General features: G+C 40.6%; 1 protein-coding gene and 1 pseudogene across 2 annotated transcripts in view; both read right to left on the reverse strand.

Annotated features, from left to right (window-relative positions):
* Positions 1–22,488, reverse strand: part of LOC136874517 (methyl farnesoate epoxidase) — a 70,456-nt gene that overhangs the window by 11,951 nt on the left and 36,017 nt on the right. For both annotated transcript variants that reach the window (XM_067148153.2, XM_067148154.2), the window contains 2 exons: positions 19,931–20,111; positions 5,630–5,747 (listed from right to left, as the gene is read on the reverse strand). In XM_067148153.2, coding sequence (XP_067004254.2) covers positions 5,630–5,747; positions 19,931–20,111 — 299 coding nt within the window. The remainder of the gene's footprint in view (positions 1–5,629; positions 5,748–19,930; positions 20,112–22,488) is intronic.
* On the reverse strand, positions 13,053–16,707 carry LOC137500939 (uncharacterized; annotated as a pseudogene).

Here is a 22,488-nt window from a genome sequence, read left to right on the forward strand (position 1 = left end):
TCCTGTCTCCAGACCTATTTAACATATACTCTAAAGCTATTTTTCAAATTGCTTTGATGAAGTTGATAAAGGAATCAAGATCAACAAGAAATGAATAAACACTATCCACTAAGCAGATGACACGTGGTAATATTGCAAGAAACAAATTTCGTTGTTAAGCCCGTATTGTCACTTGTATAAGCGTACTAATCATTTTAGTGAAAAAGTTCCACTTTTACAATACAAAAGTTATTTTATTCATTTCAAAATAACATATACTTAATAACGTGGGACATGTTTTGTCCACTTTGAGACATCATCATCCATTAGTAGAACACAAAGTAATTGAAACAAGGATAATTTAAAACACTTGATGAATAATGGGTGATTAAACTAGCAAATCAGTCAATGATAATTAAATTGAAATACAAAAGCTATTATTGAAAGTTATAAAACTCATTGTACACACTTTTAAATTCATCTACACGATAACTTTCGATAATAGCTTTTACTGATGGCTGATGATGTCCCAAAGTGGACGAAACATGTCATATTTTATTAAGTATATGTTATTTATTTTGAAATGAATAAAATATCTTTTGTATTGTAAAGGTTGAACTTTTTCACTAAAAGCTTTATAACACTGTGATATTAGTCTACACTTTATAAACTTTCAATTCTTTTTGAATAGGATAAACAAAGTAAAGAAGGAGTTTGAAGCTAAAATAAACATAAACTTTCAATTTTAAACTTGCTGAGTTGTTATGAAGTGTTAGGCGTTACTGGTGCTGCTTTACGGTATTGAAGAAAGGGCACTAAAGGCTTTGTCAATGAAATAAATGCAGCATTTTGAAATATGGTTGTATTGCAAAATGTTGAAGATCTCACAGGTAGACCATGTCACTAACAAAGAGGTACTCTGTCGATCAGGGAAATAGTATGAAGTCAACCCTTACAAAACACAGGAAAGGACCCTGTTTGGCCACATCTTTCAAACTGACAAATGCAGTCTGATAAAACTCATGATAGAAAGCAAAATAGAAGGGGAACATGGACATGGGCAGAGAAGATTATCCTAGATACAGAACTCTAACAGTGATTTGACATCCACAATGTGGAAATTCTGATATGAGAAGCACAAAATAGGAACAACCGAGCTTGATATCTGCAGTCGCTTAAGTGCAGCCAGTACCCAGTATTCGGGAGATAGTAGGTTCGAACCCCACTGTCGGCAGCCCTGAAGATGGTTTTCCATGGTTTCCCATTTTCACACCAGGCAAATGCTGGGGCTGTACCTTAATTAAGGCCAGGGCCACTTCCTTCCCAGTCCTAGCCCTTTCCTGTCCCATCGTTGCCATAAGACATATCTGTGTCGCTGTGACGTAAAGCCAATAGCAAAAAAAAATTTAGGAACATCTCGATGGTCACACAATGATCACAGGCAAAAATTATTGTGTTAGTTGTTTTTAGATCTTTATGACTTAATTCTTGCACTGCTTTGCTAATTGGCTGATGATGACACTTCAAATGTGTTGAAACCGATCCCAAATGAACAGGTTGTAACTTCTATTTGGTTCAACTTAACAATGGAGTATTGAAAGGTGGATCCTTCCTTCTATTTAATATTGTGCCATGTTTCAAAAAATCCATAAGTGTCTAGATGCTAATGGTGGACATTTTGAGCACCTGAAGTGATTACAGTTGTCAAACCAAGACCAACTCCAATACTCAGACCATAATTTAGAAAAAACATGGTGGCTGAAGTAGCAGGACTGCCTGGAATTGGTTAACACAAAAATATCACGTACATATTATACCAATGGCAGTAATTTAACGTGATAAGTGTAACATCATAAGTAAAATCACTGTTGCACATCTGGAAATGCTTTGCCAATAAGTACATATCACATATAATAAACTGGAATAAGATATATTCTACTAGAATAGATGAACAGCCCCACAGTAAAAGAGAATGAGAAGCTGATTATTTAGAAATTTCACTTATTCAAAACCATTTTTTCTTAGAGTTCATGTCTCTGGATAGATGAAAAAACATTATAAAACTGTTAAAATGATATTTATGAAATCATTTTGAATATTTAAACACAAATTAAGGTGCAAAATTTCTCTATTTATTCACACTCATGAGAACTATGAAACATAACGTGTTGCCTTAATTTCAAAGTGGGAACAGTTTCTAATGTTCAGCACCCAAAGAAAGAAAGTACACCCAAAAATGATGATGTTAACCCAATTAACAACCCTGGAGATGCTAAGCTTTCCTTTCTGAAAACTCTCAAAACATATGTTGACATATGGCATAGCAGCACCTGATGTAATGATGGTAAACTAAGTAATAAAACATTCATACACTAAAGATATAAGAGGTATTTACCCATTAAGTTATATGAATGCAAAAACTCTATTGACTCTAACCACTGATGTCTTTAACCTACATGGACAAGCATCAATTTAATGTACTCTCCTTCATAAGAGTTATAAACATCATGAATCAGAAGATCAAAATGATATATGCATACTACTGCTTTGTCATCGACTTTAAAATAGTCACGATATGTATCCCTAATCCACTTCTCTCTTTATGTTTTATTCCTTAGCAAACTTAAGAATAGTTGTATGAGAGGCATTGCCTTAGTTCCACGTAAACCCAGTTCTCAACATGATCGAAACAAATACATTCTCATGTTACTGTGTATAATTACAGATCCTAAGTGCCCACTCAATCATATAAATACACTTATATGCTTATATTCTACAAAGAAACTAACATTTATCATCAACTTTAAAGGTGGTAAGGAATGGTAAAGACCAACTTTATTATAACAGAGAAATAAAGAGACTAAGAAGGAGGTGCAGGTTGGAAAGAAACAGAGAGAGAAAGAAACAGAGGCTGTAAAAGTAAGGAGAAATTGAAGGAACTTACTAGGAAATGAAATCTAGCAAATAAGTCGGCTAAGGATAACTTGATGGCAAGCATAATTGGCAGTCATACAAATTTTAGTGAAAAATGGAAGGGTATGTATAGGTACCTTAAAGGCAGAAACAGGTTTCAAGAAGGACATTCCAGGAATCATTAATGAACACGGGGAGTGTGTATATGAGGATCTTCAAAACGCAGAAGTATTCAGTCAGAAGTATATAAGGACTGTTGGTTACAAGGATAATATCCACATAGAGGAGGTGACTAACACAGTACTAAAGAAGTTTTAAAATTTACCTATGATAACGACATTTACAATAAGATACAAAAGTTGAAAATTAGAAAAGCAACTGGAATTGATAAGATTTCTGAGGATATACTACAGACAATGGGTTGGGATATAGTACCATATCTGAAATACTTATTTGATTATTGTTTGCCTGAAGGAGCTATACCAAATAAATGGAGAGTTGCTATAGTAGCTCTTGTGTATAAAGGAAAGGGTGATAGACATAAAGCTGAAAATTACAGGCCAGTCAGTTCGACATGCATTGCATGTAAGCTTTGGGAAAGCATTCTTTCTGATTATATTAGATATGTTTGCAAAATTAACAACTGGTTCGATAGAAGGCAGTTTGGATTTAAGAAAGGTTGTTCGACTGAAGCTCAACTTGTAGGATTCCAGCAAGATATAACAGATATCTTGGATTCAGAAGGTCAAATGGACTGTATTGCGATTGACCTATTTAAGGTATTTGATATGGTGGATCATGGGAGACTACTGGCAAAAATGAGTGAAATTAGTCTAGACAAAAGAGTGACTGAATGGGTGGATATATTTCTAGAAAATAGAACTCGGAGAATTAGAGTAGGTGAAGCTTTATCTGACCCTGTCATAATTAAGAGGGGAATCCCTCAAGGCAGTGTTATTAGACCTTTATGTTTTCTTATACTGTATATATAAACGATATGAGTAAAGAAGTTGAATCAGAGATAAAGCTTTCTGCAGATGATGTTATTATGTGTACAGTAATAAATAATATACAAGATTGTGAGCAACTGCAAAATGACCTTGATAACATTGTGAGATGGAGTAGGCAATGGTATGATGATAAACGGGGTTAAAAGCCAGGTTGTGAGTTTCACAAATAGTTTTAATTACTGCATTGATTGGGTGAAAGTTCCTTATGGGAATCATTGTAAGTACCTAGGTGTTAATGTAAGGAAAGGTCTTTATTGGAGTAATCACATAAACAGGATTGTAAATAAAGGGTACAGATCTCTGCACATGGTTATGAGGGTATTTAGGGGTTGTAGTAAAGATATAAAGGAGAGGGCATATAAGTCTCTGGTAAGACCCCAACTAGAGTATGGTTCCAGTGTATGGTACCAGGAGTACTTGATTCAAGAACTGGAAAAAAATCCAAAGAAAAGCAGCTTGATTAGTTCTGGGTGACTTCCAACAAAAGAATAGTGTTACGAAAATGTTGCAAAGTTTGGGTTGGGAAGACTTGGGAGAAAGGAGACAAGCTGCTCAACTAAGTGGTATGTAATACCAATATAAATGGTCCGTTATTGGACATTATAAATTTTACAGCTAACTCATTCTTGGTTGCCAGCCTTTCGCATGGATGTGCTATTTACCAACTGATGAGCCCAACTTAGCCCCCAGTGTGTGCTATTTACCAACTGATGAGCCCAACTTAGCCCCCAGTGTGTGCTATTTACCAACTGATGAGCCCAACTTAGCACACTGGGGAAAAACACTGGCAACCAGGAATGAGTTAGTTGGAAAATTTATAATGTCCAATAACGGATCATTTATATTACTCATTCTGGACAAATATTTCAGGTTCCCTATGGAAATCAACATGTATATCATAAGTAGTATGTTCCGAGCTGTCAGTGGAGACACGGCATAGAATGACATTAGTAGACGAATAAGTTTGAGTGGTGTCTTTAAAAGTAGGAAAGATCACAATATGAAGATAAAGTTGGAATTCAAGACAACAAATTGGGGCCAATATTCATTTATAGGAAGGGGAATTAAGGACTGAAATAAGTTACCAAGGGAGATGTTCAATAAATTTCCAATTCCTTTGAAATCATTTAATAAAAGGCTAGGAAAACAACAGATAGGGAATCTGCCACCTGGGCTACTGCCCTAAATGCAGATCAGGATTGATTGATTGATTGATTGATTGATTGATTGATTGATTGATTGATTGATTGATTGATTGATTGATTGATTGATTGATTGATTGATTGATTGATTGATTGATTGATTTGAATATACCAACTGCATACAAAAACAACAAACCCACATTTCCAACATGCTGGCTACTCAATTTGCCACTTGGAACGGTCAAGAGTGGCATTAAGATCTGAGGATTGAAATCAGTCTTGGTCCAACATATCTTGAATAACTAGGTAAATCTAGTGATACAAATTTTATGCCAATATTATGTACACTGTTTTCATGTTGAAATGTGTATCCATTTCTTGGACGCCTCTGTATAATCACCAACATCAGCCTATTGAGAATAAGAATTTGTTGACGAAGGTCAGACAAGAAAGATCACAGGAGTGCAGCACAATAAGTGTGAAGCGAGCAGGACTCGGCTTGGACCCAATGTGACCACACATGTCTTTCAAGGTTTAATCCTCTCAGGCATGCTGTGATACTACAAAATTAGCTGCATCACTCACTTGTGGTATGACATGACCCATGAGCATGGTATCCTTGGTAGCTCTATGAGGAACAGCAACTGGAGCCACACTAACTCTTCTCTGTACCTCCATGATCACTGCTTCCACATAGCACAACCTGAGAGAGAGATCAACTGTACGTTAAAATAGTTTTTACTCAATGTAAATGCTCCCCAATGATAATACAGTAAAACCTGGCTTTAGCAGAATCTTCATGAACTGAAAAACTGTCCATATCAGAAAAATTTTCTCGTCCCATGAATTATGGTTTAATATTCATGAAGGTTTACCCATTTTTAGCAGAACTTGTCTGATGCAGAAATGGAGGAAAATTTTGTGGCTATAACAAAAAAAATATATAAAATTCCTTCCTAACCCTTTTCAGTTCATGTGTATTCCAAATGGATCTAAGATGACTGAGATTCTGATTGCTACAACAAAACTCTTGAGCAGTGTAATTGTGGTAATGTCAGTGCAAAAGATTACATGGCCATTGATCTAGAAGTTGAGATAGAGACGGCGTTAGAAAACATCGAAAAGTTTGCCACCCATCACCTCCAAGAAAAGGAACAGAAATTGACGAGAATGAAGACAATGAATAAGAGGGTTTATATAACATGAAGTCGTAACGTCATGCCCTATCAGCCGTAAAGAACATTCACTCTGTTTTGCTAACGAAAAATGACACAGAATTGTTCAACGTTTTCTGCTGTGCCCGTATTTTTATTGAAAACCGTGCTACCAGGGATAGTTGTGTCCAGCGTACAATTCTGGATTACTTTAAGAAGTAAATGACAGTACTGCACGGTATTACTAATGGTGTTATTTCTATAAAACAAGCAATATGTATTAAATATGTATATAATGTACTACTGTGCACTGTGAGGACATTCTAAGCAAGAACAGACTGGTGTTGGAGCTGGTGAACTAGTGCATATAAGTGTGTAATTAGAGTCATTACTGTATCGACTGCCGCACAAAATCATATAAATATCCTGCTAGATTATCTAATGGAGGTGTGCACTTATGATTTTTATGTTTTCTTTAATCCCCTTTATGAACTGGAAAGTCATTGACAAAAGACTGAGGGATATAATAGAAAGTTAATCACGACATCTGACTCTCTCCAGTCACTAACAGCTAAATCACTGCATCCAGGGATAGGGGTGAAATGGACTCAAGAAAGAAAAGACATCCATAGTGCTAGAATGAAGGAATACTGGACTAAGAAGAAGAAAAGAGCTCACCAGAGTTAAGAACCACGTGGTATCGTAGGCCTAAACAAAGAAGAAGAAGAAACACAGTTAGAGGAAGAACAATATGGCTTTAGACCAAAGAGATCAACAATAGACTTGATATTTGCAGTGCGAATAATAATGGAAAAACATTTGGAAAGGAACAAGGAAATCATATTCGTATTTTTGGATTTGGAAAAAGCTTATGATACAGTTAAGAGAAAACGTATGGGAATGCCTACAGAAAAGGAATGTACCAAAATCATTATTTAACAAGATAAAAATGTTGTATCATAAGAGTAAAAGCAGTGTACAAGTGGGGAGTGGTGACTCTGAAACATTTTATACAAAAAAAGTCTCAAGCAAGGAAGTGCACTGTCACCATTATTGTTTATTGATGGATGAAATCATAAAACGTGTAAAACAGAGTACCAGTAGTGATAAAGTGAATGCTTTGGTATTTGCAGATGATGTGATGATTTGGGGAAAGGGAGAAAAGGAAGTACAAAGGAGACTGGACATTTGGAATGAAAACCTGAAGGAGTTTGGAATGGTAATTAGTAAAAAGAAAACTGTAGTCATGCACTATGGAAAAGAGAAAAAGAGAAGCCAAGTGAACATAGACGGAGAACGGTTAGAGAATGTTGAACTGTTTACATATCCGGGTAGCATTATTAATGGAAGTTATGAAATCAACCTTGAAACTAATAACAGACTAAGTAAAGGTACACCATTTTATCATCAAGTCAGAGAGCTTTAATGGGATGAAAAAGTACCCAAGAGAATGAAACTAACATTATATAAACAGTACTTCATACTGTACCGGTTACGACCCGTACATGAGTATTTTTTGAGTATAAATAGCATTTAATTATCACGCGTAATGTTCTGAGCACGCCTGGTTTGTTTACCGTCAGCGGGACAAGCAAGCGAGTGAAGGACAGCTGTGAGCTGTGACGTAGCCACAGGGGCTAGCTAGACCGCACGCCCGTCACACCACGTGTTCCCAGCCTGGACTCGTATATTCTAGATTCCACGTCACATCTTCGCGAATGTTCGACGAGGAAAATTTTGTAACTCCCGTAATAATTATGCTAGCGGCTTGAGCGATATGTCATCTTGTTTGGGATCACCTGAACGTCGCAATGCTCGAGTTTCAAGTAAATCCATCGAGGGATTCGGGAGATATTCAGTCAAGCCATATTGTGACGTAGACGTGCCGGATCGAATAAAAGGAGGGCCCACTGTAGCCTGTTCACTCAGTTACAGCTGAGTAGTCAGCGTGGACATTCTCACTGCTACTATCGTCGTGTAGTGACAGTCCCGACGAGGAACTCTGTAATTTTCTAAGTATTCATAAAGTGAACTTGTATTTTTTCCGAGTGTGGGAGAACGAATTCTTCCAAGTATTCTCAAGTGGACTTGCAATATTTCGAGTGTTAAGAAACATTTTCTAAGTCTTCATAATTGAACTTACAATATTTACGGGTGTTCAAGACTGGAATTTTTCCAATTATTCATGAAATGGACTTGTATTATTTACGTGTGCTAAATTCATAATTGGACTTGTATTATTTACATGTGTTAAAGAACGAATTCTTCATAAATTGAACCTGCAATATTTGCGAGTGTTAAGAGACTCGTTCCTCTAATAAACAGTGATTTATAGATTTTGCTAGTGATGATCTCTGAATGTGCTCAAAGTTCCCGTAAGCATAAATTTGTGATTTTGCCGGTACCGATTCAAAGACTTATAAACTTTACCGGTTATGAACTCTAACTTCATTCAACATAAATTTAGGATCTCACCTGTGCTCACTCAAAGACTTGTACATTCGCCAGTGTTGATTCAAAGACTTATAAATTTTGCCAGCGATAGACTGTAAATTTATTCATGTGGATGGACTTGTGTTTTTCGTACATGATCACTCAAAGACTTGTACATTCGCCAGTGTTGATTCAAACTTATAAATTTCGCCAGTGATGAACTTTAAATCTATTCAGATTTTCATGTGGATGGACTTCTGTTTTTCGTCCGTGTTTATTCAAAGACTTGTACCTTCGCCAGTGATGAACTTTAAATTTGGTCATAGTTTCATGAGAAGGGACTTGTGTTTTTTTTGCCAGTATTTATTCAGAGACGAAGACTTTTGCTAGTGGTGAACTCTGAAATTATTTATTTTCCTCGTATACAGAGACATATCATTTTACGAGTGTTAAATTTTGAAAGTCTTGACGAATAATAACCAGTGACTTCGCTAATAGGTTAATCACCCAAGGTTTTATGAACTCAGATTTATCTGTACTGCGAGTGACCTTGGAGACAACAACCCTCTCAGTCACACTGGACTGAGGTAGCAAATGATCATCTGCAACATCACCAGGATCATCGGGGTTCAACCTGGGCCTCGAAAGTTCGAGGCATCTCTACCTTCTACCTTCTGTACGGAGTCCCTGGAATCTTCTGGAACGTGTTCCAACCTGCTCGGCTTGGTGAACTGGAGAATCTGAGCCATATTATAGGACTATGTGGAAGACAACTTATATCTACCTGGAGGTGATGTGCAATTTCATGTCTTATATGAATAAACTCATGTTCAGTCAGAGTCAAAGTTTTCTTGTAGATAGGACCCTACCTCCTGTACCAAGCCCTAGCTACTAGTCACCCAGTTTTAGCCCTGAGAACTATATTCTTGCTTACTTTAAAATATAATCTGAGAGTCGGGCTCTTTTACCGGTACAATACCAATTGTAACATGTGGACTAGAAACGCTGGTAACTAATAAGAGACAAGATAGTAAGATCCAAGCAGTAGAAATGAAATTTTTAAGAACATCGGTTAAAAAGACAAGAAGAGATAGAATTCAAAATATTAAAATCAGAGAAGAGCTAAATATAGAACCATTAGTACAGAACATACAGAAAGCAAGACTGAGATGGTTCGGGCATGTAAAAAGAATGGGAAAGGAATGAGTAGCAAGAAGGGAATTGGAAAGAGAAGTTAAGGGAAAGAGACCAGTTGGAAAACCAAGTAGAAGGTGGATGGACCAGATTTGGAAGGACATTAGAGAAGATGGATTGGATGTGGTGGAAGTAATGGAGCAGGAAAAGTGGAAGGACAGGAAGGAATGGAGGAGGCTTGTTAACCACACCCAGGCGACTGGAGTGGGACACTGATGATGATGATGATGATGATGATGAATCCTATATACAGCGGAAAAGATTTCTGGTCCCTTGGATTTCCGCTGAGGACAGGTTTTACTGTACTACTGATTTGTTTCCCTTTATTTTCTCTAGTGGTTTATGTTGCACTAACACAATGAAGTATTTTTTTGGTGACACAAAAATGAGAAAGGGCTAAAATTGGGAAGGTAGTGACCATGGCCTCAATTAAAGTACAGCCTCGGCATATGGCTGCAGTGAAAATGGCAAGGCATAGAAAACGACCTTCAGGGCGGGATGTCAATTGTGGGGTTTGAACCCATCACCTCCTGATGCAAGCTCACAGCTATGTGATACTGGGACATTACACAGTGTAGTGTTAAAAATGGTGGCCAATGTAACACTTCATTTTTCAATGTAAAAATAATTCAAAAGTCTAAAGTAGAAACTTGGAGTGGGATGGAATATACAACCAAAGTAAGAATGAACAATAATAATAATTTTGTGTGGCTATTTCTAGCCGAGTGCAGCCCTTTATAAGGCAGACCCTCCAATGAGGGTGGGTGGCATCTGCCATTTGTAGGTAACTGCGTGTTATTGTGGTGGAGGATAGTGTTGTGTGTGGTGTGTGAGTTGCACGGATGTTGGGGACAGCACAAACACCCAGCACCCGGACTATTGGAATTAACCAATGAAGGTTAAAATCCCCAACCCAGCCGGGAATCAAACCCAGGACCCTCTGAACCAAAGGCCAGAACGCTGACCATTCAGCCAACGAGTCGGACAGAATGAACAATAATGGCACAAGAATGTCTAAAATCAATAACTATTTCTCAGGTAGTGCTCACAACACGAGATCTGTATAGTGATGAATGTACCCTATGAAGTTGTTTTCCAGCTACGGTACTGTAACTCCAAACATCAGTGAGAATTACTACTTACTAAATATAGGAAGTTAATACACAGGCTGATATGTGGTTAAATAGATACCTTCATTGGGAGTATGCCTAAAAAAGAGCTGCACCACCTTGGGACAAGGACACAAATTTAGTTTTGTCTCTACATTAGCCCAAACTGACATACACTTATCACTCTACTGTAAGACAGCGATGCTCAGTTGGGCGCCCGTTGAGGCTAGCCTAGTGCAACCAGGCTGGCCAGCCTTTTCAAGATATTCTGGTTTGATTTATACTGTGCTTGATATAAACAGTCACTTTTATTTTCTAACATTTATACATTCAAAGAAAACTGACATGTTATAATTTTTGTGTTACAATTTACAAATTTACAATTTAAGTGCACAAGTTACGATTTAGAATTCCTTGGATGAGTATTTTAGGATTTCCATTAAGAAGAGTAAAATTTCTGTCATTCATTCAGTAAAATATAACATATTTAAATAATTCAACAAGTTTACTGCTTGACTTTGTATACTGTTGTTTGTGTTATGTGACTTTTACCATTCACTGAATTTCTGAAAATAGTATTTAAAATTTATCAGGCTCCCGATGATAATAGCTAGCGTCTAAATAGCAAGGAAGGTTTCAACATGAGTGAGGACATAGATATTTACTATCCAAGATTAAAGTGCAACAATGTAAATCCATTTACCAAATAGATGGTGTCAGGGTGGTAACAGGTTTCTACGTGATCGAGTAGTGGTGGGGTGGTCGGTAGGCCGCACTTCTCCCCTCGTTGGACGCCGCGACCCGTTGGGTGTCGGTCTAAGGCCTGGCTGTGTAGCCTATTCGTCGGACAGACCCCCGGTGTTCCGGCTGACAGATCGACGGTATGTGTGCGCGGAGTTGATTCGACGCCCTTTGGGGCAGGCGTCCGGCCCCTGACAAGCGAGGGCGCGTGGCATGGAGGACGGACCTCCGGCCAGCTCCGGCCCCGCTCAGCTGTTGGTTTGGGGATGCCTCAGACGGAAGAATCTTGTAGACTCCCATCAGCGGCGCAAAAGCTTTGGGTAATTTCACGACCCGTCTTGAAACACGGACCAAGGAGTCTAACATGTGCGCGAGTCATTGGGTTGATACTAAACCTAAAGGCACAATGAAAGTGAAGGTCCTGCCTCGGGCGGACCGAGGAAAGATGGGCCGCGCTGCTGTGCGGCTCCGCATTCCCGGGGCGTCTCGTTCTCATAGCAAGTTGAGGCGCACCCAGAGCGTACACGTTGGGACCCGAAATATGGTGAACTATGCCTGGCCGGGACGAAGTCAGGGGAAACCCTGATGGAGGTCCGTAGCAATTCTGACGAGCAAATCAATCATCGGAGCTGGGTATAGGGGCGAAAGACTAATCGAACCATCTAGTAGCAGGTTCCCTCCAAACTTTCCCTCGGGATAGCTGGTGCTCGAATGAGTCTCATCCGATCAAGGGAATGATTAGAGACCTTGGGGCCGAAACGACCTCAACCTATTCTCAAACTTTAAAAATGGGTAAGATCTCTGTCTTGCTTAAAACATTTTTGAAGCCGCAAGAGATTTATTTCTTGGATCGGAGTGCCAAGTCGGCCACTTTTGGTAAGCAGAACTGGCGCTGTGGGATGAACCAAATGCAGAGTTAAGGCACCCGAATAGACGCTCATGGGAAACCAGCAGGACGGTGGCCATGGAAATCGGAATCCACTAAGGAGTGTGTAACAACTCACCTGCCGAAGCAACTAGCCCTGAAAATGGATGGCGCTGAAGAGTTTTGCCTATACTTTGCCGTCAACTCGGCAATGAGGGGTGCGCGGTTTCGCTTCGGCGGCCTGCCCCGTGAAGCCCTGACGAGTAGGAGGGTCGTGGCGGTGAGCGCAGAAGGGTCTAGGTGTGAGCCTGCCTGGAGCCGCCGTCAGTGCAGATCTTGGTGGTAGTAGCAAATACTCCAGCGAGGCCCTGGAGGACTGACGTGGAGAAGGGTTTCGTGTGAACAGCCGTTGCACATGAGTCAGTCGATACTAAGCTCTAGGAGAAATCTGATGTTGATGGGGTCCGAGACTACAGTGTTAGGACCCCATGGGGTGAAAGGGAATCTGGTTCCTATTCCGGAACCCGGCAGCGGAAACGTAACAAGTCGGCCCCCTCGAATGAGTAGCTCGTCGGGGTAACCCAAAAGGACCCGGAGATGCCATCATGAGATCGGGGAAGCGTTTTCTTTTCTGCATGAGAGTTCGAGTTCCCTGGAATCCTCTAGCAGGGAGATAGGGTTTGGAATGCGAAGAGCACCGCAGTTGCGGCGGTGTCCCGATCTTCCCCTCGGACCTTGAAAATCAGGGAGAGGGCCACGTGGAGGTGTCGCACCAGCTCGTACCCATATCCGCAGCAGGTCTCCAAGGTGAAGAGCCTCTAATGTAGGTAAGGGGAGTCGGCAAATTGGATCCGTAACTTCAGGATAAGGATTGGCTCTGAGGATCGGGGCGTGTCGGGCTTGGTAGGTAAGTGGGTCTGCGCCTACGTGCCGAGCCAAGGCAAGGCGAGAGCACGGGTGTCGGCATCCGTCGTCACTTCAACGCTGGATCCGAGCTCGGTCCCGTGCCTTAGCCTCCCACGGATCTTCCTTGCTGCGAGGCCGCGGTCTGCCTTGTGGCGTCGCAGTCTCCTCTCGGAGGTTGCAGCCACAGGCGCACGGATTCTCTTCGGCCGCCATTCAACGGTCGGCTCAGAACTGGCACGGTCCAGGGGAATCCGACTGTCTAATAAAAACAAAGCATTGCGATGGCCCAAGCGGGTGTTGATGTAATGTGATTTCTGCCCAGTGCTCTGAATGTCAACATGAAGAAATTCAAGCAAGCACGGGTAAACGGCGGGAGTAACTATGACTCTCTTCAACAGGTCATAGATCTCGGGGAGGCTTGTCATTTGAGGTGTCGATCATGTAAGTCCTAGTATCCAAGATGAAGCGCACGATATTTGCTCATCGTTTTTTGAGGTGTGGGCATGTAAGACCTAGTATCCGAGATGAAGCCTCTGGGGCACCTCAAGTATCTCCCCGTTTGTCCCCAATTACGTTACGTCCCCTGTTACGTCCCCACCTGTGACCAATGGATTTGGATAGTGTGCAGACAGAATGGGCCCTGTCATCCACCCAAGTCCTGCGCATATCTGTCCCATGTCCCGACCTGTGGGTCCAGCCCTTGAGCAAAGCCACCCGGGCACGGATAAAATCCCAATCTTTGCTCGGCATGAACTAAACAGGAGGGTTTGATGCAAGCAGGTTAATAGTCTGGGACTTGCCCGCGGGTTGGGCGGCTGCCAACTCGATCCAGTCTGGAAACCTGGAAAGGGGTCCCCGCGGTCGAGGCCATAGTGTTAGGGGTCTCCTCCTCCGCTGCGGGGGTTGTTGGTCGTTCCTTCTCTTTTGGGTTAAGTTCAGACGTAAAATATACGGACTACTGCTGAGCGGGAAGCTCCCCCCTGGAGGCGATACTAGTTTTTTTGTTGTTTTTTTTGGCTAGCTGTTTTACGTCGCACCGACACAGATAGGTCTTACGGCGATGATGGGACAGGAAAGGGCTAGGAGTTGGAAGGAAGCGGCCGTGGCCTTAATTAAGGTACAGCCCCAGCATTTGCCTGGTGTGAAAATGGGAAACCACGGAAAACCATTTTCAGGGCTGCCGACAGTGGGGTTCGAAACTACTATCCCCCGAATACTAGATACTGGCCGCACTTAAGCGTCTGCAGCTATCGAGCTCGGGAGGGGATACGAGTAGAAGCTATGCCTGACGTTCACCACAAGTCAGAGCTTATCCACCTTAACTCCATATTGTATTAGAAATATTTCTAAAGTAGGTACCCCTTAAAATAGAATAGTGAACATTGTAATTCATTAGGTACAGTACAAAAATATTTGAGGTTGCAGGCCCAACTCTTTATTGCATCCAGCCAAAATACCCAAACTGCAATGAACAGAAATAACTTCCTACAACATAAATTGAAAATGACGTGGATTTCTGCCCTCTTTTCTTCATTATTTTCTACCTCCATTTCAAAATCGGGTACCACTGCAGTGATCGAGAGTGACTGGGAGAACTTTGCCCAGCCTTCACGGCCTGTGACGTAACCGCAATGTCACTGTTGCTGAATAGCATATGCTCACCACCTGAATCTCCGACTCGTTGGCTGAACAGTCAGCGTACTGGCCTTCAGTTCAGAGGGTCCCGGGTTCGATTCCCGGCCGGGTTGGAGATTTTAACCTTAATTGGTTAATTCCAATGGCACGGGGGCTGGGTGTATGTGTTGTCTTCATCATCATTTCATCCTCATTATAAAGTGCAGGTCGCCTACAGGAGTCAAATAGAAAGACCTCCACCTGGCGAACCAAAACCGTCTTGGGATATCCCGGCAGTAAAAGCCATAAGACATTTCATTTTATTTACCACCTGAATGCCCGCACACTTACAGTGCTGGGCGCCTGCAGGATGAAATGCCCAGCGTGAGCACCTCTGCTCTAGAACAATATGAAAATATCATACAGACTTATACTATATATAGCACCAGGGGTCGTGATTAACTCAGCTGCTTAGCTGATGGCTTCCCACCTGAAAGGCTGAGGTTCAAATTCTGGTCAATCCTGGGCTGAGACTTCTATTTTAAAAATCATGTGTTGTCAGAAAGAGTATCCAGCCTTATAGCCCCAACCAAAACCAAAATGAGCCTGGGTGCTCCAGGACCCTGGAAATAATTGGGATAAGCTGATGAAAGTTAAAGTTCATATTAACATAGCACCAATATCCCCACTGGACATGCACAATTCAAATCATATGCAATATATAACCACATCATATGAAACTCATTTACAGTCATAATGTACACAATATACATTTTGAGTTCCTGTACTCAGGATCAGTTGCTAAAGATAAACATTCAAAATGTGATTGATTAGTACTCCAACGAGAAAATTCATCCCCATTATCTTCATTATAGACTGTTATGCCTTTCAGCACACAATCTGCAAGCCTCTGTGATTTTACTAAAATCCACCACAATCCTCTGTTTGTAACTAACTCTGTGGTCTTGTTTCGTTCTATACCTCTTATCTCTAAATCATTAGAAACTGTGTCTAACCATCATCGTCTTCATCTCCCTCCACTTCTCTTACCCTCCATGACTGAGTCCATTATTCTCTTAGTTAACCTATCCTCGTCCATTCACCTCACGTGATCCCACCACCGAAGCCAGTGTATGCGTGCAGCCTCATCAATCAAGTTCATTAATAACTTAGCCTTTATCTCCTCGTTTTGAGTACCCTGCATCCATTGTTCCCATTTATTTGTACCAGTGATCATTCTCACTCATTTCATATCTGTTACACATAACTTATGAAAAAGATATCCTGAGTCCACCTAGCTTTCACTCCTGTAAAAGCAAAGTTGGTCTGAAAACAGACTAGTGTAAAGATAGTTTCATCCAGGAGCTGACTTCTTTCTTACATAATACTGTTGATCGCAACTGCTAGTTCAATACATTAGCGTTGCTGCACCTTGATTCAATCTCACTTACTATACTACTATCATATGAGAGTACACATCCTAAATACTTGAAATTATCTACCTTTTCCAACTTTGTATTTCCAACCTGGCATTCAATTTTCTTAGGTTTCTTACCTACTGACAAGGCTCACTTTCATATCACACTCACTGCACCTATTTTCAAGTTCCAAGATATTAGACTGCAAGCTTACAGCACAGTCTGCCATTAAGACCAAATCATCGGCATAGGCCAAACTGCTTACTACATTTTCACCTAACTGAATCTCTCCCTGCCACTTTATACCTTTCGGTAGATGATCCGTGTAAACTATAAGCAACAAAGGCCGTGTCTAACCCCTGTAAGTACCTTGAAACAAGAACCTTCTACCATCAATTTTCACTGCAGCCCACTTGCCTTTGATGATTTTAATAATCTACCCCTAATCCCACTATCCTCCCAGTTTGGGGAACATCTTTACCCTGGGTACTCTACCATATGTCTTCTCTATGAAAGTTAAACATAATGTCTGTTCCTCTCATAGCATTTTTCAATTACATGGCACATACTGAAAATCTGATCCTGACAACCTGTCTGTGGTCTGAAACCACACTGGTTTTCATCCAAGTTAATCTCAACCACTAATCGCACCCTCCCTTCCAAAATGCCAGTTAACACCTTGCCTGATATACTGATCGAAGAAATATCTCAGTAGTTGATGCAATCCTTCCTGTTCCTTTGCTTATAGATAGGTGCAATTAGTGCTTTCATCCAGTCAGGAGGTAATTTATTAACATTCCATACTAATATTATTCTATGAAACCATGTCATTCCTATCTTCGTACTATATTTCACCATTTCAGGTGTAATTTCATCTATTCCTGCTGCTTCATGACAATGGAAATATTTATCATCCTTTGGGAACAAAAATCCACAGCCTGTTTCCAGTCATTTGACCATGTCAGGAATGGAATGAATGAAGCCCCCATCTAGCGGCAAGGATAGGAATGTGCTGGCTGACAAAGCCTGTCACACTCCTCTGGGGCAATGATAATGACTGACAGATGAAATGAAATGATATTGGAGAGTGTTGCTGGAATGAAAGATGACAGGAAAAACCGAGTACCCGGATATAAACCTGTCCCACCTCCGCTTTGTCCAGCACAAATCTCACATGGAGTGACCAGGATTTGAACTACGGAACCCAGTGGTGAGAGGCCGGCGCACTGCTGCCTGAGCCACAGAGGCTTTCATCATCCTTTCCCCTTCCTCAAGCATAATTTCACCATCATCATTGCCCTCCCATGAGCTTGGTTGTTTGTGACATCAGCAAAAAGATTTCCTTTTAAAAGAAATTGTATATGTAAATTATTTCCAGAAAGTTCTATAACATCAAAACCATATGTCTGTGCTTTGTTTGAAAAGTGGTGTGGAACTGGATCCATCTTAAACAAAAAATTCATTATAAAAAGAATGTCTTAACTGATGAAAAAATTGAAGATATGCAAGCCAGGCCTCAGGTTAGCCCTTATAAAACATCAGTCCATTTAGAACAGGAATGTGGTATCTCGCCCACTGCAGTGCTGAGAGAGTTTAGTAGTCTGAGTTTTTTTTCCTATAAGATTTCCATAGTGCCCATGTTACAGGTTGCAGATCCTGATGCTCGTGTTAACTTCTGCTGATGGGTGCTAAAATCTTTGCATGATGGAGATTTAGATCCTTCACTTCTGATTATATCAGACAAAGCTTGGGTTTACCTCTGTGGGTACATTAATTCTCAGAATACTCAACAATGGAATACTGAAAATCCCCAAGCAATTCATGGAGCACCTCTTCATGACACAAAAGTTGGTGTTTTGTGAGCAGTTAATGGATAAAGAATAACTGGACCTACAGTATATTCTTTTATGAAGCCATAAATATTTCCTTTTTGTTGAAGAGAACACTGGCTGTCTCCAGCAGGAAGGACCAGTAGGGTTCTGGGATAATACAGCCTGTCCTTCTCATCAGCTCACTATGTCCAGCTCACTTGAGTTTGTGGAAAACAGGTGGGCTAATATTTTACAGGAAAGGAAAATGAGGGCCAAGGGTATTCATAAGAAAGTGAGTTCAGGACAAATATCAGTGAAGAATCAGTATGAGTCAATGCAGGGGGAAGGTTGGAGACAGGGAAGTGTTACAGAGGAGGATTGGTTCAAGAGGAAAGGGAACGGTAGGAGACAGAAGCATAGAAAAAATGAGTAGAGTAGGAAAGAGATGGAACAGGGTCATGAGAGGGAGAGAAGAGAGAAGGAAGTAGGTTCTCTAACCATCAGGGAGGTTAAAGGAGACCAGAACAGGAACAGATTTTGTACACAGAGAACAGATATTAAAAATTAAATAATTGAATTGGTTGAACTTCAATTATTTAATTTTTAATGTTAATAATTTCAATACGGAACAATGAAATTTTTATCTTTAAAAGAGAACAGATAGGATTAAAGTTTTAAACAGGTCAAGATGTGTTACTGCCAAGCTCTGTATCCTCAAATTGCTTTGTCCAGACTTCCAAAAACTTTTCTCAGAAACAGTCCTTTATGTTAAGCCTTAAGGAAATTACACTCTATGGCAAGACGATTCAATACCAGAGCAAGTAAATCCCCCTACACCATGCCACTCAAAATAATGAGCTACAGGTAGTGAGGGTTGGTAGCACACTCAGAGCCATGTTTTCATTTAAAGAAAAGATTTCCAGGTTCCTGTTGATAATTTTAAACCAGCAATTGGTGATATATCAAGCACATTTGTTTGTTGCTTCTTGTGGGTGATAACTGAGGGTGGCGGAATATTGGGTGGCGTTGTATAGGAGTTTGACTGTACTTTATACGTATGTAACTTTTTTGATTTCTGGAAATTTCCACAAAATGCCGAGCAGTAACCATTCATCTTTTGATGATGAGATTTGTTGTTCCTCCAATCATGTACTACAACACTTGTCCACACCATACTTTCTTCGTGCGGTGCGATTAAGAATTTACTCTGCCTCTTCAACAATATAGAGCTCTTCTTTAGCTGTGAAGAACTTATCATGAGAACTCACACCAGCGATTTTAAACACATTCTACTAATTAAAGTGGTGCCCAGCAAATGATGTGATATGTGTGCAGCATGCTTCTCGCTTGTGACGGGTACAAAGTTGCCAACAGAGTGGGTGGAAAAATACCAATTTCCAGATTTCTGAATGTCAGGAACAATGTAGCATACTTGATTCCAATAATACACGCATCCCCACTTTTTGCTGTATTTATGCATGCATATATGGCAAGATGAACAGAGGAATAAACCAAAACTCCAAAGCCCGGATGCAATTTGAATTTGGGGCTCCCTGAACCAAAGTCCACTACGACCATCAGCCAAGGTGCCAAGGTCATTAAGCAGTCAAAAAGAAAAAAAATAAGAGTTTGGCATCTTACCTTTGTCTGTCTGCAAACATGGGTAGTCGTGATCGGCCTACAACTGCATCCAGCTCCTCGTGGATTTTCCTCTGTACCTCAGGATACAGTAACATGTACAAGATAGCATATTCCATTGTGTTACTTGTGGTCTCTGATCCAGCCATGAACAAATCGAGACAAACAGTGATCAGCTGGTTTTCTGCCAACAAAACACACATAAATATTCTATCTGTGGAGCTGTTATTATGTTGTTACAGGGGATGTATAAATCAAAACAGAGGAAGGATTTACAGTATTTAGATGTCATGAATGATGTTTACAATACAAACAGATACACTGGTGGAAAAAATATCCAAACACCATGAAATAAGGAATGCAAAATACAGATATTTTGAAATATATTTGTCGAGGTAACATATTTCAAAGCATAAAAATTACTTGCCGTATATTTTCAAATTATTAAGGAGAATTGCAGCATTCTCATTGGCATACCTGCCAACTTTTGAAAAGGGCTATCAGTAAAACTCACGCGCGACAAAAACAATCTAACGATTCTCACCATTCCCCAGCTTGACGAAAATAGTAATACTTCTGGGCTACAAAATACAATCATTCATGCCTTAAACAAGATACTTCAATGAAATCATATCTACCTATATCATAGACCAATGATTTGTAGATGAACATAACAATCACGAAGAAATCCATGTTAAACAGCAGCAGGCATGGTGAATATTAGTTTGAAGCATACATAACAGGACTTCCTTGATATATTAACCCTTACTACTCGTCTGTCGGGTGAGGCCCGACATTACGATATTCCCATTCCGGTCGCATATCGGGGGAGACCCGACATGATGTTTTATCGCCCACCGCTCGTCTGCCGTCTCTTAGCCGACGAAATACATAATGATATACTGTACTGCCATCTTTTGGTTCCGCGTGGAACTTTGTAGAATCCAAATACTATTTGACAGTCAGTCAAAAATCTATTATTTAGATGGCAGTGTAGCCGTCAGCTGTCCACTCACGCACACGAAAGCTCGAGAGATAGTAAACAAACATGGTTGCCATGTGCTCTTCTAGTCATATATATGTTGTATATGTCAGGCAACACACGAAACCACAGTATTTTTGCACCTCTGCTCCTAATGAATATATCTAATAGCATTTCACGATACCTAAAAGTGAACTGAAGATGGTCAGTTTGTGTACCGTAACAAACATGTACCTGATGCTGACGGCTGGCACAATTATAAATCAACAGATCCAGATTTCAAGAAATCGCCATTTACAGTTGTTTTAGCCTACAAACTACCGCGAGGTATGAAACCACAGACTGAATAGAATTTTTCAATTGATTTTTAGTGATAATTTATGCACTGAAATTATTAGCGAAACCGATCGGTATGTGATAATAATAATAATAATAATAATAATAATAATAATAATAATAATAATAATAATAATAATAATAATAATAATTTGTCTTAAATTCCACATATTGCTTTTATTTTCTCCAGTATAGCTTGCTGTAAATGTGTATAGCCCAACTACATCATTTAAAAGCAAGTGCTATCTCCAAAATCATGAAAGATGAATACAGGTCATATAAGATAAAAAATTTAATTTAAAATTCGAGTAGTAGAGACAATACAGAGAACTTTAATTCGAGGGGTAAGGGTTAATTGATTAAAGGTACAAGACTACAGTTTAATATCCACGCGAGAAAAGCCATCACAAATGTGCCAAGCTAGTCCATTAATAACTGATGTAATCACCTGACTGTCGAATGCAGGCATGCAAATGTGCTTACATTGTGTCGTACAGGTGCTGGATGTCAGCGTATGGGGTGGAATTCCATGCCTGTTGCACTTGGTCAGTTAATACAGGGATGGTTAATGCCAGTTGTGGGTGATGCTGGAGTTGTTGTCCATTGATATCCCATAGTGCTCGATTGGGGACAGATCGGGGGACGAGCAGGCCAACGAAACACGTCGACACTCTGTAGAGCACGTTGGGTTACAACAGTGGCATGGGGGCGATCATTATCCTGTTGGAAAACACCCTGAGGAATGCTGTTCATGACTGGCAGCATAACAGATCGAATCACCAGATGGATGTACACATCTGCAGTCAGGGTGCATGGGATAACCACGAGAGTACTCCTGCTGTCATAGGAAATTGCTTCTCAGACCAGAAATCCCAGTGTAGGTCCAATGTGTCAACGCCGCAGACAGGTGGAATGCAGGCGCTCACCTGGCCGCCTTCTAACCAACACACGGCCATCACTGGCACCAAGGCAGAACCGGCTTTCATTAGAAAACACAACGGACCTCCACTCCATCCTCCAATGAGCTCTCGCTTAACACCACTGAAGGGGTAAGTGGAATGCATGCCGCAGGCCGTCTGCCTCGGAGCTGTCCTTCAAGTAACCGATTTCAAACAGTTTGTTGCATCACTGTGGTGCCAACTGCCGCTCAAATTGCTGCTGCAGATGAAGTCCGCTGCGCCACAGCCATACGCCGAATATGGTGGTCCTCCCTCTCTGCGGTGCCTTGTGACGTCCGGAGCCC

This window comes from Anabrus simplex, chromosome 5 (assembly GCF_040414725.1).
Source record: "Anabrus simplex isolate iqAnaSimp1 chromosome 5, ASM4041472v1, whole genome shotgun sequence".
Lineage (NCBI taxonomy): Eukaryota > Metazoa > Arthropoda > Insecta > Orthoptera > Tettigoniidae > Anabrus > Anabrus simplex.